The sequence below is a fragment of the Helicoverpa zea genome, chromosome 28, assembly GCF_022581195.2.
Source record: "Helicoverpa zea isolate HzStark_Cry1AcR chromosome 28, ilHelZeax1.1, whole genome shotgun sequence".
Lineage (NCBI taxonomy): Eukaryota > Metazoa > Arthropoda > Insecta > Lepidoptera > Noctuidae > Helicoverpa > Helicoverpa zea.
Window position 1 is genome coordinate 2,027,666 of NC_061479.1, and position 16,554 is coordinate 2,044,219.

A 16,554-nucleotide genomic window follows, 5' to 3' on the forward strand; every position below is an offset into this window, starting at 1 on the left:
GTCATACTACTACGCACGCAAATATCGCGCCGCGCGCCGCTCGACTCGACACAACATAACGAAACTACGGAAAAAGCCGACAATACACGAAATCTTATTACTTTGAGTTACGGTCTATTTGAATTTGTTTTGACTGTACAGGGTTAATATGACAATAATTTCCGTAGTTTTAATTATTTTTGGGATAAAAAATTACCTATATTAAAAATGATATAAATCGATTCAGTAAACGATTATGAACAAACTAATTTCAGGATGTGCGTTAATTAAGTTACATATGTTGTATATAATATGTATTTTTTTATGGATATATATGGATTTTTTTTTTCCCGGAAGAATAAAAAACTTGTCTATGACTGGCTTCAGAATCTCATATAACATCTATTAAATATCATTCCCAATATTGAATAATCATCGGCAAGGATATTGAGCCCTGACCTTCACCTGCGCAGAAGTAATTTATTGGTTTATTGCCTTAAGTGTGCAAAGCGATCCCCACTCTTCCGCCGAGAGCTCATTATCCGTGCCGATGACTATATCTATCTATTGTTTAACAAACTAGAGATAGATATAAATTTTACAGTGAGTTGTATGGGGCTTAATCTGTTCACATTTATTTCTCTTATAAAAACATAACAATCAAACACATTTGCGCATTTATAATATTAGTTAGAATTAAAAAGGCTCGCTTTTGACTACCTCATTCGAGTTGACGGCCTCCATGGACGTTATAAATGCTTTTAAATCAATAGTAATTATTTTAATCCGTAAAATTAGTACTATCAACATTTTTACTATAGCAATATAGCAAATAAATCGCAAAAAAACATTAATTTATATAATTAATTAATGATATCAAAACTCATATTATTTACTATTTAAACTAAAGCGCAAGAAATGACAAAAAAAGGCGCCAAGTGACAATTCAACATGGCCACGACAATCTTTCACGGCGGATTCCAATAACTTTTCTATTTATAAATTCGAAAGGAATTTGACATAATAAGTTATATATAGGGCTTATGTAAAATTCCTATCTATCAGTTATTGAAATCCACATTTAGATAGATATGATATTAAAATCAGCCGCAACCGAAATTAGAAACATAAATTCATTCATACACTAGTACAAACTTCAAATTATTACAATCTCATGAAGCCTGACTTTTTAACTCAGTTTCCGTAGGTATCTTAACTTTTAGAGTAGCGCAAGGCTTCTGTTTTCTACGAGCGAAGGTGCAGAGCAAACATATGCCGGATCCTATGAATGCTACAACGCATATCACGGTGAGACCTAGCTGGGCTGCAGCCGTGGAGTATGTGCCGTGGTAGACAAGGGAACGTAGGCTTTCTGGTAGCTCTTCCACGCCCTGGAAATGAGGAGGCAGTTTGTTAGATTTTGCTTAAAGAATTTATTAAAATAATTTATTGTGTTTTACTGATAATAGACGATAACACACATTTAAACGTTTTAAAGTGTGTTTAAAAAGCGTCAATGCCATAACATATACATGAATGCATTTTTATGTCAACAAATTATATGATAAATGTACTATAATACACTGCTTCGTTGTTGTGCAGTATAACTTAGTTTTTGAAATAAAAAGCTTTTCACTAAAGCGACATCTATTTTCACAAATGACACAAGAAACGTCATCATAGTCTTGTAACAGCGCTATCTAGCGATAAGAAGTGTGACTTACCATTTCAATCCAGGCTACAGGCAGTATAAGTCCTTGGTCGAGATATTTCACAGATGAAAACATGTCGCTTTTCCTTACTTGTATGTTGATTTGAATGCTGTCAAAGAAATACATTTTTATTAATTGAATGTCCATGAAGCATGAACCTAGGATAGAGGCCCAGACCGCTCAAACGAGGAGGTTAAGGTCGAAGACGAAAATAGTTTTTAAAGAACCAATAAAGCTCTATTATTAGGCATAATGACGAATGAGGGGACACAGTCGTGGTGGCCTAGTGGGTAAAGGACCAACCTCTCAAGTATGAGGGCGCAAGTTTGATCCCAGGTCAGGCAACTCTTGCAACTTTTCGAAGTAAGTTTGTATGTACTTTCTAAGTAAATCTTAGACACAATTGACTGTGTTTCGGATGGCACGTTAAACTGTAGGTCCCGGCTGTCATTGAACATCCTGGGCAGTCGTTACGGGTAGTCAGAAGCCAGAAAGTCTGCCGCCAGTCTAACTAAGGGGTATCGGGGTGCCCGGGTAACTGGGTTGAGGAGATCAGATAGGCAGTCGCTTCTTGTAAAGTACTGGTACTCAGCTAAATCCGGTTAGACTGGAAGCCGACCCCAACATAGGGCCCGATTCTCCTAATTTTACTTAAGCAACATACGATTCACGTTCGACTCGATTCGACTGAGATCCGATCCCGACTCGATTACGATTGAAGCGTATGTGGCATTCCGCTATTTTTTCTTTGAAATAAACGTTTTTATCCTTTTCTGTCATTCAATAATGAATCATTTTGTCTGCAAATGATTTACGATTGCAAAATGATTGTACAGCAAACTACCGTATAGACCAAAATTACCAAAATAGCAGACCAATCGCACACCAATCAAATGTCAATCGAATACGATTGGTCTTTTATTGGTAGCAGAATGCCCGATATGGTTAAAACTGCTATTGCGATCATATTGCGATTCGATTTTGACAGTATTAACTTAGGAGAATCGGGCCCATGGTTGGGAAAAGGCTCGGAGGATGATGATGAGACCAGATGTTTAAATATAGAAATTATATTCGTTTGTTGAAAAATGGTGGTGCTACATAGGAATTTTATCGAAGTGAAGTAGTTTTGACAGGACATGGACGATTGTTAATCCCTACAGACCCAAAGACTATTGACTTTATTTGAAAAATCTTTCTCTGTTCGGAAGCTACACTAACCCGTTAACGTATGTCACGCAAAACTTTATCAATATACAAGATGTAATTTCCTCGGTACGAATGCAAAACAGCTACTATTAAAAATATCTTACCTAGATTTTCCACTAAGAGCGATGCCGAGCGTTGGATGCAAGTCGATGTAGGAGTCATGCTTGAGAGGGTCAGGCTTCAGACCGATGACGTCTTCGCGAAGACGAGGGTCCGCCAGGTAGAAGTGAGGAAACGATACTAGTGCTGGGGCTCCTGAAATTACAAAAATATTGAAATTAATAAATGTTCTGTGCAGATTTCTATTGTTTTTTTTTTACCAAATGAAACTGAAAAAAAGAAGAACTCTCAAAGGTTACGTAGCTGCACTACCTTTTAAGTGTTGGTCTTGAAAAAAACCGGCCAAGTGCGAGTCGGACTCGCTCACGAAGGGTTCCGTACCAGAACAAAAATTAGCAAAAAAAAAAACAAAATATGTATTTTATTCTAGTTTTCAGTATTTGTTATTATAGTGGCAACAGAAATACATCATCTGTGAAAATTTCAGCTCTCTAACTATCACGGTTAATGAGATACAGCCTGGTGACAGACGGACGGACGGACGGACAGAGGAGCGAAAACAATAGGGTCCCGTTTTACCCTTTGGGTACGGAACCCTAAAAAGTAAGTATGGAAACATTCACCAAAAGTTACATAATAATTCCTTAAATAATTGAGGCACGCCAAAGAAATGCTGTTTACGTATCTTTCTGTTAGCACCACTTTAATTCTTAAAATAGCAAAGCCGATTTGGATGCGTTTATTTTAAAAATCAAAAAGTTACTTTAGTCTCTACTAGCTGTTGCCCGCAACTTCGTCTGCGTGGGCAATATAGAATAGTCAAAATACTACTTATCCCGTAGGTGCATTCTTTCACGTGACAGTATAATTAGGATTAGCACTTAGCAGTCGCATAGATTCATTGATCAAGGTTGTGTTGTGGATGTGACCATTTATCTAAACAAAAGAAGTAAAGTTTGTGACGTTGTGAATATCTCTGGATCTAGTCAGCCAATTTGGAAAATTATTACGTATGGTGCGTAAGTAATTTTCACAGGAAACAGCTATAATCTATGTCTATATGCTTTGAGTCTGACAAAGCTGTCATTTGTAGATTTTCTGCAGCTGCTGCGACTAATCAGAAGCCAGAAAGTCTGTCAGTCTTACCATGGATATCGTCTTGTGTAGTTGACTGGATTGAAGATAGGTAGATAGGTAGTCGCTCCAAGCAAAATATTGGTACTCAAACAGATTCGGTGACTGGAAGCCAACACCAACATAGTTGGGGAATAGCTGGATGGATGATAAAATGAGTCATCATCATCAGCAGGCGCATAGGGTAGGATAGTTTCACTACTGGGGAGAAACACTTGTATGACGGGGATTTTCTGTGCACTTACTCACTATGGTAAGGCTGACCCCACATTAGGCGTGCGTGATCCTCGGGCGTGTGAGTAGCGCGGGCGTCGCGAGCGCGCTGCGTGAACGTCGCGTTTTGCTGCCCTGCAGCATGTGTGAAGAGTGCAAGCGACGCGCTCGCGGCGAGCACGCGGCGCTCGAGTTGCGTTCTTACCCCTTCGCCCGCTATCTCCGCCGCCCGCTAAACGCCTTAGCAGTTAAACGTCAAGGAGAGCGGCGCGTGCGCGCCGCGAGCGCGCTGCAAATGCCGCAGGGCAGCAAAACGCGACGCTCACGCAACGCGCTCGCGACGCACGCGCGGCGCCCGCGCTACTCACACGCCCGAGGATCGCGCACGCCTAATGTGGTGGCCTAAGCCGGGACTCCACCGAAATGTTTGCATTAGTTCACGAATAGGCAAAATGTACGTATCTGTGCGAGTCCACTTCATGTGTTCGTACTTGAAACCTGCAGTTTTGCCAAGATTTTCAAAATGTACGCTCGCAATTTGCCATTTCTTGGTGGAGCCAGCAAATCAAAAGAAACATAAGTGTTGTATACTGTGCGTCACTACCGCACACCGGGAAAATTTCGCTCTTGCGGAGGACGTTTATATACCATATTTTGTGTCATACGTAAACAGGACGACAGTAAGTATCCACCGAAACACTTTCAAAGATCTGATGAACAAACAAATCAGACCTGACTTGGTCACCTGGGGCCAATCAGAGCTCTATGAAGCGATCATACGCTTTGGCTCCTACTGTTATTGTGGTTTCTGAAAATTTAATCACCTCATTCAACGATGAATGTAATTCTGATGGTACTATTAAGAACACTTGCTTAGCGCAGAAGCTGACGTTAGCAGGTCAAGTCTTTTGACTTCTCGAATAGGATACCATTGGTTTTTGTGCAATGCACACCTGCAATGCATTCTGGATTAGGATAGGATATAGGTGGATAGGATTTGCAACAGAGAACAATTCTGTCTTTGTGCTTAAATGACATCAAACGTAGTTTTATATAAAAGGTGTTTTTTTAGACTTGGCTCGGGTCTTACTGAGACTGTTCGTAATCGTGAACAGTGTATTTGCGATCAGAAGTTGAAAGTAAACATGTCTTTGGTATGCGGCGCGTAATTTGTACGTTTTCAGACGCATAAAGCATTTTACGTGTGTATGGTATTAAATCGAGAAAACTCCCATTTCTTATCTGCACTTTGTATCTGGGCTTGTTTTTAAAGCTACAGAATCCTACATTACCTACCTCACGCTTAGCAGCGCTTGCGAGAGATAGATCCTCATTTCTTCTAGGATTAAGTTTACATATTTTGCATCAGAAAAAATAATTAAGGTCTACTTAATACAACCCCAGCGGGGCCCAGCAGGGGCCAGCAGGACCGCGGCCCTGGTACACAAAAGGCCTATGACGGAACACGACGGTTTTTAGTCAGTAAGAGTCTGACACTCCCTCACCGCTGCTAACCCACAGCCGGAGGGGTCATTTGATGATTTTTGACGTCGGAAAAAAAAAGGTCTACTTAATACTACTCACTCAAAGTAATTTGTTTTAAGGCCACCACATTAGTGGAAGATAAGCTAAACTATGTTTATGAAAAAATCCTGATATGAACTCCATCTGTAACTTTAAATGATAATTAATTGTTCCACTAAAGTCATCATTTTTGACATAATGTTCAAAAAATAATTTAGATGGCACCGTTTTAAATTTGGCCGAGAACTATTAATTTTCCTTTCATCAAGGTAATAATATAGTTGGATTTTGATGTGGCACGGCAAACTGACAAACACTATTGAAATGTCTATCGAAAAATTACACTTCGTGTTAAAATATGGTGAATTACGGAAAATACACAACTCCATCTGTTGAAATAATAATCCTCTATAAAGAATGTATGGTAATATTGTCATTTACCACCTCGCTCCTTTGACAAATTGATGGTGTATTTTATTTACCACAGATGGAGCTACTTTAACCTTGGCTAAACAAAATTTTCATATTTTTTTTTTCTTCCGAAGTTACTTATAAAGGTGTGATTTTCTGTGTAAAGATTAATAATAGGCCGATCAACTAATATAAGTACAACATTCAAATGTACAGTTTTGACAAATAGATTGCGTGTCGTAATATTTTACATCTTGAATTCACAAAATTAATCATATCTTTTGATAGAGTGAATCGATTTCGATGAAACAAAAACTAAGTTATACCCCAAGTTACGTAGAGTTTTTGTATATCAGCATTGTCTGCATTTAATTCGTAGATTTTACGTGAATCGCGAACAAACAAACAGACAAACAGACAAAAATGACAAAAATGATGGAAATGGGTTCTGTTAGTTATCCTTTAACATGCTGGCTATTTTTTTTGTCAATTTCTTCAATGTACAAAAATTACTTTTCTACAGATTTATTATATGTATAGACTAACCAGATGTTGGTATAAAAAAATAAATAATAAATGCACCCTCCAGAATATATTATATGTATTTACCTATTACCCACACATGCATGCACTCACTAAAACACATCACAATTCCATTTTGAGGCCCAGTAAAAATCTGTCTGTATATATAAGCACTTTAATTCTCAATCGGCAGAACTAAGTCAAATACACTTTTAAGTTTAAAACTAGGTTCCCACCTTCATTTGTTACTCTTTTTAGACACATTTCATCTCAAAAAAGCTTTCATCCAAATATTAGTTCCGCTACTCAACAACAGATGGCGCTGTACTAAATTTAAAACATTCTTTCAGACTTTAAACTTACCCATAGTACAGTCAGTGACATTAATGACACCCCTAGGAGGACAGGTGGCCGTGTCTATTTCACAGTAGCACTGGTTTTCAGGGTTGTGTTCGGGATCGTCGAACACGTCAAGAGGCATTCTGTAGCGGTAAAGTTCTATGCCGTCTGAGATCTGTGGAACGGAAGAATATTGATTAATTTGGTGTTTTACGTAGTTCTATTAAATGGGGCAAGAAGTGAAGGTTCTATTTTTATAATTATTATGTACAGTTACTGTTCGCTACAGAACGACTCTGTAGTTCCCGCAGCTGAGTAAAGAAACACACCTAGGTATGTCCTTTCTCAGGTTGTAGAATAGACAAGTTGTGTACCAAATTTTAACTATAGTTCGGCCATTCAGAGAATGCGTTCCTGACACGTCGCGATTGAACTGACGACGTAACTTTGCAATGGCGTTGCAGTTACGATAAAAATATTTTTGCTGGTTGTTTACCGTTTTAACAATTGAGGAGCATTAAAACAACATTATTATATCAATAATCAATGAATGTAGTTACGTCGTCAGTTCAATCGCGACGTGTCAGGAACGCATTCTCTGAATGGCCGAACTTATAAGTCAGTTAAATAGTCTTGGCGAAAAAGCGGAACAAACCGACTTGCTTTCACATTTATAATAATTAACCGTTTTTTTAATAGTACATAGATAGTACATAGTAGAGCTTGAGACATAGGCAACTTTTTATCTTGCTGCACGCAATAGTTTTCTCGGGACGCGGGTAATAACGGGTGCAGCTGGTATTTAGTGAGTGCAAAGTATTGTTAAATTCACATTGTATTATTTTTTCAATTTTGTAGTACTAGTAGGTTTTTTTATTCGCATTTTTTTATTGAAATCTTACCTCAACGGTCTTTTCATATTGGAAAGGCAGCCGTCTACACAGGTTGGGGTAAAACACGTGCAGGGTCGTATTCCTGTCCAGTTGAGAAGGCGGGAATATTGAACCGTCTGACGCCTCAATACTGAAATGAAATAAAAAGCATTTTCAAAATGTTACCCTTTCTAAATATGGGCTGAGAGATTGTTCGAAAGAGTTACCACCGCCTGGTGTTCCGTCGTAGGCCTTTTAGGAACATGGTGGTTTTTTAGTCAGTAAAAGTCTGACACTCCCTCATCGGTGCATAGCGGGGGGGGGGGGAGCAAACTAAGAATTCCTCTGAAGCATTGCCAGTTTTAATAATTGCAAAAGATTCAGAATTATTGTTTAATAGAAAGCGAGCAACCAGCAACCATATTTTTCTTTCTTCTTTATTTCGCGAGACCGGATAAAATATAGCCTATTTCACCCGGGCGTAATGTATGTAACTTCCTAACAGAGAAAGAACTTTTCACATCGGTTCTGAACCTCTAGGGTGCAAACAAATAACGAAAAGAAAAACTTACATACTTTAATACATACATACATTTGGTCATGGAAAATGCCATTGAATAAGCCATTTAAATTAAACAATTATTGAAATTACACGATATTTTTAAAGTCTGAGAGGAGCTAAAGGCGCTTGCCTTATCGTTTCAGATAACCCATTGACTTGAAGATGTATGCGCATTACAAAATGTTGATAAGTCGTAATTATTTAGTCTCATTAACATGTATATCTAGTAGTCATTGACTTTAGATGATTCAAAGTTGCCACATTTATTTGAAAATATATGAAAATCTTATTAATTAAGTTTTTCATGGGATTTTCTTTAACTCAAGTCAGTAAATAAGGGATAATCCCTTGAATTTCCACTACCATTAAATTTCCACTGCCCAGGAAACTGAGTTGAGGAGGTCAGGTAGGCAGTCGCTCCTTGTATAATTGTATATGGTTAGACTGGAAGACTACAACGTACATAGTTGGGAAAAGGCGAGGTAGATATATTTATATTTTATATTTTGACACTAATAAGTTTATTAGTGATTTCACATTGATCAAGGGAGCAGTATCTGTTCCTGGTAGTTGCAGACACACTATTGCTATGTTGATAGCATATAATATTGACAATATTATATCTAATATAATAAACTATAGGGTAAGGGACGAGGGTATGCTGTATAGTTACACTAACAGCACACTGATAGATTGTTGTATGATGACGTCATGTACGAAGGGGGGTCCACAAATACTATCTACCACCACTACCACCACCAACAATATGTTAGAACATTCTAATCATATTGAACACACCGGTAACATAGATTCTTCTATGCAAGTTTTATCATTTGTGGAGAACACTCCTGATATAAATAATTTAAACTAATTATTAAGACAACAGAAGATATTCCAGTATTTAATAATTTTAAAGATAGTAGCAAGTTATCTTCTGGCGACTTAGTTAGTTGTAAAAAACATAAGAGTGAGCAACATATTTTAAAACTTTTCAACCAAAATATTCAGAGTTGCTCTTCTAAACTCCTTGAAATAGAATTAGTTTTAGAACAAACCAAGTTTGATGTAATTTGTATTACAGAACATTGGCTGAAAGATTATCAAGTAGAATCTATTAATTTTGAGAATTATTCTGTAGCTAGTTACTTTAGCCGGAAATCCATGATACATGGTGGCTCCTTAATATTAGTAAAAAATCCTATTAAATATAAAGTAAGAAAAGATATAGTTGATATGTCAGTGGAACATAATATTGAATTGTCCTGTGTTGAGCTAGATAAGCATGTGTTAGTGTGTGTCTACAGACCACCGCAACACCAGAATCTTTGTGTATTTGATTCTGTCATGGAAGATGTCTTGAAAAAAGTCAGTAGCAGTAGTAAGTCAGTCATTATATGTGGCGATTTCAATATTAATATTTTAGAAAGTAATATTGTAAGTTCGAGTTTCTTAAATCTTTTAAAATCATTTAATAGGCGTAACGTTTTCGAAGAACCTACTAGGATAACACCAACTACTGCTACTTGTATAGATAATGTTTTTTGCAGCTGTGAGTACCTACATAAGGAAATAGTGAATTACTTGCCCTCTGATCACAGCGGACAAGTTGTCACTTTTCGCACTAACTCTCCACCAGAGAAAACACAAATAAAATTTAGGGAATATACTTTAAAAAAAATCGATAAATTCAATCAAACTTTAGGTGATAAACTGTGTGCACATAGCTTAAATCTTAAAAATTCAAGTGATATTTACGCCGATTTTTTCTCTATATTAAACAAACAATTCAAATTAGCTTTTCCAGTTAAAACTAAAATTATTAAGTCCAAGTTCTTATTTAGTGACTGGGCAACTCCTGGCATTCGTAAAAGTAGACAAAAGCTGTTTGAACTTTATGGTTTAAAGCCTTATAGCACCGATCCAAGTTTCCGTGATCATGTCTCAAAATATTCGAAAATATTTAAAAACGTTTGTAAACAGGCTAAATCTATTCATATTAGAAATAAAATAAAAAATTCTAAGGATAAAATAAAAACAACTTGGACAGTAATTAATAACGAAACAGGTAGGCGAAAAGTTCGCAAAACTGATTTTAGCCTAGAAACTCATAAAGGCCTCATCAACGGTAACCTTGAAGTAGCTCAAGAGTTTGAAGCATTCTTCACCAAAATACCTTTCGAAACTACAAAATCATTAAATTCTTCAACCGCCGTAGCTATCGATTTACTCAAAACAAATGTAAAGCCATGCAGTTCAGTATTTAAATTTCAACATACCAGCCCCGAGGCTGTTGTTAAGGCCTTTAAAGATCTTAAAATAAAATCAACAGAAGATCTTTGGGGTATGTCTGTCAAGGTGTGTAGGTCAATTATTGAAACTATTGCACCCTATTTAGCTTACATCTTTAATGTTAGCGTAGACCAAGGCGTGTTTCCTGATCTAATGAAACACAGTAAAGTAGTACCTTTATTTAAATCGGGAAATAGCAAAGAATCAAACAACTATAGACCCGTTTCTGTTTTACCGGTTCTCAGCAAGGTATTCGAAAAGTTGATGCTTGCACAAATGTTGCGCCATTTCAATAAAAACTTCATTTTTCATAACGAACAATACGGTTTCACCAAAGGTCGCTGTACAACCGATGCTGGTGTAACTTTGATCAAGCACATCTTTAGGGCTTGGGAGGAAGCTGAAGACTCCATTGGAATTTTCTGCGATCTCTCAAAAGCGTTTGACTGTGTAAATCACGAAACGCTTTTGCAGAAGCTAGAGCATTACGGAATCAAAGATACATCCCTCCAGTTATTAAAATCGTATCTAAACGATCGGCAACTTAAAGTTCAAGTAAACGGCGTAAATTCACTGGGCTCAATGATGGCAATGGGCGTACCACAAGGTTCCATATTAGGTCCGTTCCTCTTTTTAGTTTATATTAATGATTTGCCCTATCTATTTGATAATCAACCTAGGATGGTGTTGTTTGCCGATGATACCTCTCTTATTTTTAACATTGATCGGCGTAGACGTAACCTAGACGACGTAAACAATTCCATTACCCAGGTTCAAAATTGGTTCAACGCAAATAACTTGGCCCTTAATGAAAAAAAAACAAAATGCATTCGATTTTCATTGCCAAATGTAAAAAGTAGTGAATGTGACATAATACTCAATAGTCAAAAACTAGAATTTATAAATCAGACAGTTTTCCTGGGAATCACTCTTGACAAAAAACTACAATGGGGACCCCACATAACATCTCTTGCGGGTCGTCTTAGCTCGGCCGCCTATGCTATTAGAAAGATGAGGCAGCTAGCGGACGTAGAAACAGCTAGACTGGTATATTTTAGTTACTTCCACAGCATCATGTCGTACGGCATTCTGCTGTGGGGACGAGCTGCTGACATTGAATGCATATTTATCTTACAAAAGCGAGCTGTCAGAGCTATGTACAACTTACGTGGTCGTGAATCTCTTAGGGAACTGTTTAAAAACATTAATATTATGACCGTGCCTTGCCAATTTATATATGAAAATATCATGTATGTTAGGAAAAACCTACATTTATTTGATAAAATATGTGATAGACATAATTATAACACTCGAAATAAAAATAAAATAGCCATCCCGCAGTTTAGACTATCTAAAGTACATACATCTTTCATGGGATATTGTGTCAAATGTTATAATAAAATACCAGACAACATTCTGGAACTAAATGACATGCGGTTTAAAACTCATATAAAAGCCACACTTTGTAAAAACGCTTATTATAAATTAGAAGATTATATTCAAGATAAAAATGCTTGGAAACATGCTGGTCCTGCTCCATAGGACGCACTGACAGTATCAAATTATTGCGAATTTAAAATTACACCCGCTAGTAAGATTGTGTTATTCTTTTGATTGTTTGTTTGTAACTTTGTACAAAAATATAAACTGATTTGTAAATGTGAACACCATGTAGCATTTTAACCTTTTTTTATTATTATTTATTCTCATATCCTTTGTCTATTGTGATTCTACATGATCTTCGCATGTTATTATAGTATGTATCAATACATACAAACTGTAATACCTATTATTTTTAAAAAGAGTAACCATGGAGTTTCTTGCCCGTTCTTCTCCATAGGAAGCTACTTTTGGAATGGGCAACTAGAATCAACTAGAATCAACTTTATTTATATTTTTTGACGTTCATAAGTGCTTGTGAAAGCCTAAGTGAAATAAATGATTTGACTTTTGACTTTTTTTGAGATGATTGAAAAAAAAACTATTTTTTACCAACGAAGATTCTTGTTTTATATTTTTTTAATCCTGTACTAAAATTAAAAAAACGAAGATAAATCTGTTTGTCTGTCGTAATTTCACGCCAAAACAAAAGTTTAAAGCCTGAGAACTAAGGAACATCTTTTATCCATGTACGCGAATTAGTTCACTAAGTAACATGGGTTCAAGTCGTTGGAATAATAGTAGATTGGTCATATTAGTAGCAGAATGTCCGATATGGTTAAAACTGCCACTGCGATTCAATTTCTATTCAATTTTGTCATTGTTAACTTAGGAGAATCGGGCCCCTGTTTCGCAGCCAAAATATAATTGATTTTGTGTTGTTTAAAGCTTACCTATTGCATTCCGTGCTACCCCAAAATGAGAGGTGATCGTGGCCATCAAATTCCTCGATGATATTCATCCTGTCTTTATCATTCTCTCCAGTGTTGATTGTAAAACGTTCAGATACGGTGCCGTTTTTCTGAAATAAATAAATATCATAATGAGGATTTCTGCTTGTTTATTTGTATCCTAAAAGTTTCGAAACGAAAACTAAAATGCGAGTTGTTGTCTGAATTTTATAGAACCGACGTACCTGTCCGTAAAGTAATTCCCTCATAAAACTGATAAACCCACTGTTGGTAACTAAGAAGTAATAAAATAAACTTACCGTAACAAGAAGACCAAACTTCTCGAACTTTAGCTGCCCTCCAAGACTTAGGACGGGTTTCGCAGTGTCTATTATGCTGTCGTCGTACCCCCAAAGGAACCTGGATAAAAACAAACACTTTATATTAATAGCTCCATGTGGCACACTGGTTCTCAGCTGCGTGCGGTTAGACTGGGAGCCGACCCTAACTTAGTTGGGAAAGTCGGGACCATCAGTATGACAATGCAGCTCGATGACCATTGCTCCAACCACAGAAAAGTATAGGCCATAGAAAAATGTATATTCTAGCAAATACATAATGGCGTCGACGGCCGATTACGGCCACGGTGGCTGTTCTCATTTAAGGAGATCAGCCAGCTGCGCAGGACATATTATAGTGCTCGAGCATTTGCGCAGACACAGGTGCACTCCCTATTCCTTCACTCTCATAACCCGATGGGACGGCAATCCGACACGACTGGAAAGAGATCAGGCGCAGGACCGACATTTAGTGCTCTCCGATGCACGGGTGAATCAATTGGGCTGCTTTGTGAAAGTTTAAGAAAACCCACAAAACGATTTCGGCCCGACCCGGGAATCGAACCCGAGACCTCGAGCACAGCAGCCACACTTGCAACCACTAGACCAACGAGGCAGTTACAAGTAGATACTAGAAGCTAGAAGTATCTAGCTCCACTCCAAAATTCTTGGGTAAATAAAATAGTAAGTGTATCATGATCAGGCATCATGTAATGTGAAGGAATGAGGATCATGTATAAGAAAGCTCTTGAAAACGAACGGGTACATGTAGTTATTGACTAGGTTTCCAAAGCGGCCGACTAAAAGTTTGCAGTGTGCTCATACTCGAAGTCTATGGAAAACTCCTAGAAAGGTCTCACCTGTGCACCGGAAGCGTCAGGAAGGCCTCAGGATGATTGGCCCAGTTCATGGCAGAACTCAGAGTAATCTGAGCGAAACTACTTAAATCCATGCTCACGGCTTTCGAGATTACACCCTGAAACAGAAGTTTAGCGTTTACAAAAATATAGGGAAATTACAGAACTACAAAGCCACGTGAATCGGTCGATCATAAGGTTAAGCAACGCTTGGTACGGTCGGTCCGTGGTGCCCATCTTGTCATAACGAGATCTTCCATGTTTCGGAAGGCTCGATAAACTGTAGGTCCCGGCTGCCATTTGAACATCTTTGGCAGTCGTAACGAGTAGTCAGGAGCCATTAAGTCTGACAACTAGTCTTAGCAACTTGGCAAATTATTTTTTTAGAAAATTTGTCATTTACAATTATCCTGTCCTGTAGAAGTATAGACCTTCTTATCGAGTGAGCTGCGGGTTTAATCACCTAACAAGTCCTAGTGTCAGAGTTTTCTCAAATCCGCCTGACGGCCTTTGACGTGGAATTGTAACAACGACTGCTACTGAGTAGCATTCGGGGACGCCGGCGACACGTGCCCTCCCAAACACGGGGGTGTAACATTATTTTTGCATGTAAAATGGCCGAACCGATTTCGATGAAGTTTCGTTTCTCGACCACCAGGACGTGGGTAAGACAGCGTGAAATTAGTAGTGTTTTTTATGTAATAAAAACTTTCATATCGTGTGTTATTTTCGCGAACAACGCAGCTGATAAGATAGGCTATATATTGCTCAGTAAAAATTACAATAAGTATATAAGTGAGTACACAATATCTAGAATAAATTATCCTTGTTACTTAAAACCTGTCATTTGAACATCTTTGGCAGTCGTTACGGGTAGTCAGAAGCCAGTAAGTCTGACGCCAACCAAGGTGTGTTGGGTTGCCCGGGTAACTAGGTTGAGGGGGTCAGACAGGCAGTCGCTTCTTGTAAAGCACTGGTACCTACTCAGCTGCATATACCCCTTGGTTAGACACCAAGGGGTATCGGGTTGCCCGAGTTACTGAGGTTGCAAGAGTATTCCAAAAACGTTCTAGTATCGACCCTGGTACACAAATAGCTTTAGAAGGAACATGGTGGGTGTTAGTCAGTAAGAGTCTAACACTCCCTCACGCTGCACCCACAGCGGGAGGGGTCATTTAATAGCATCCATCTAGAAAGAATACTTTTTTTTTAATGATGGCAAAAATCATCCAATGACCCCTCCCGCTGTGGGTTAGCAGCGGTGAGGGAGTGTCGGACTTTTACTGACTAAAAATCCACCATGTTCCGTCGTAGGCCTTTTATGTACCAGGGCCGCGGTAACTCTTTCGAACAGTCCCGCAGCCCCGGCGGGATCTAGAAAGACTAGGCAAATAAAGACTAAAACTTACCAATAAAGGCAGGTTTGGCACAACAACTCGGTCAAAATGCGCGCCATTACTCTTATCAGCTAAGAATTGAAAATGATTTCTCTCTTGAAAACTTAGTTTGTCCCCGTTGAATTGTATGTTCACTCGCTCTAACTGTTGTCTGAAACAAGAAAAATAAAAATGTTTGGTGTTAAATAGAAAAATCCGTAAAGCTGAAACGGAGCTAAATGGTTCCTTATAAAGAGACCGTTTTCAAAAGTCCCTAGGACATCATCCTCCGAGCCTTTTTCCCAATTATGTTGGGGTCGGCTTCCAGTCTAACCGGCTGCAGCTGAGTACCAGTGCTTTACAAGGAGCGAGTGCCCTAACCTGACCCCCTCAACCCGGGCAACCCAATAACAATGACAGGGGTTGCAAATCAAAAGGTCGCGTGCTCATGGTGGCATGTAGATAAATAATTCAGGTACCTTATTATTTTGTATCCAAAGTCATTACAATTAAAATGATGTATAAATAAGTAGTTAATGAACCTAAGTCCCGGAACCTTCTTCTTGTATCTGAATAAAATAGAGACTACAGAGGATAGAAATAAAGATTCACGAAGATTCGAGAAACGTTCTTATATTGCAGATTTTAGGAATAAAGGTGTTGGTTGCTATCTGCCGACTACAACTGCCGACCGCACTTGCAACGACTGCATGAAATCGGTCGACATCTGAGGGCGACTGCACGTGCTGCTGCCGCTCCGATCCAAAACGGTTTCATGTACATACATACAAACCAGTAGGGCAGCTTATTTACATATTTTTTAAGAA

At 38.2% G+C, this 16,554-nt stretch overlaps 1 protein-coding gene across 1 annotated transcript in view; it reads right to left on the reverse strand.

Moving 5' to 3' along the window:
* Positions 1-611: 611 nt before the first annotated feature.
* LOC124643751 (scavenger receptor class B member 1-like) overlaps positions 612-16,554 on the reverse strand; it is a 34,159-nt gene continuing 18,216 nt past the window's right edge. The window contains exons 4-12 of the mRNA XM_047182816.1: positions 15,761-15,899; positions 14,355-14,470; positions 13,477-13,576; positions 13,160-13,287; positions 8,006-8,126; positions 7,128-7,278; positions 3,005-3,155; positions 1,704-1,800; positions 612-1,370 (exon numbers count right to left, since the gene is read on the reverse strand). Of these exons, the coding sequence (XP_047038772.1) occupies positions 1,152-1,370; positions 1,704-1,800; positions 3,005-3,155; positions 7,128-7,278; positions 8,006-8,126; positions 13,160-13,287; positions 13,477-13,576; positions 14,355-14,470; positions 15,761-15,899 (1,222 nt within the window). The 3' untranslated portion in view covers positions 612-1,151. The remainder of the gene's footprint in view (positions 1,371-1,703; positions 1,801-3,004; positions 3,156-7,127; positions 7,279-8,005; positions 8,127-13,159; positions 13,288-13,476; positions 13,577-14,354; positions 14,471-15,760; positions 15,900-16,554) is intronic.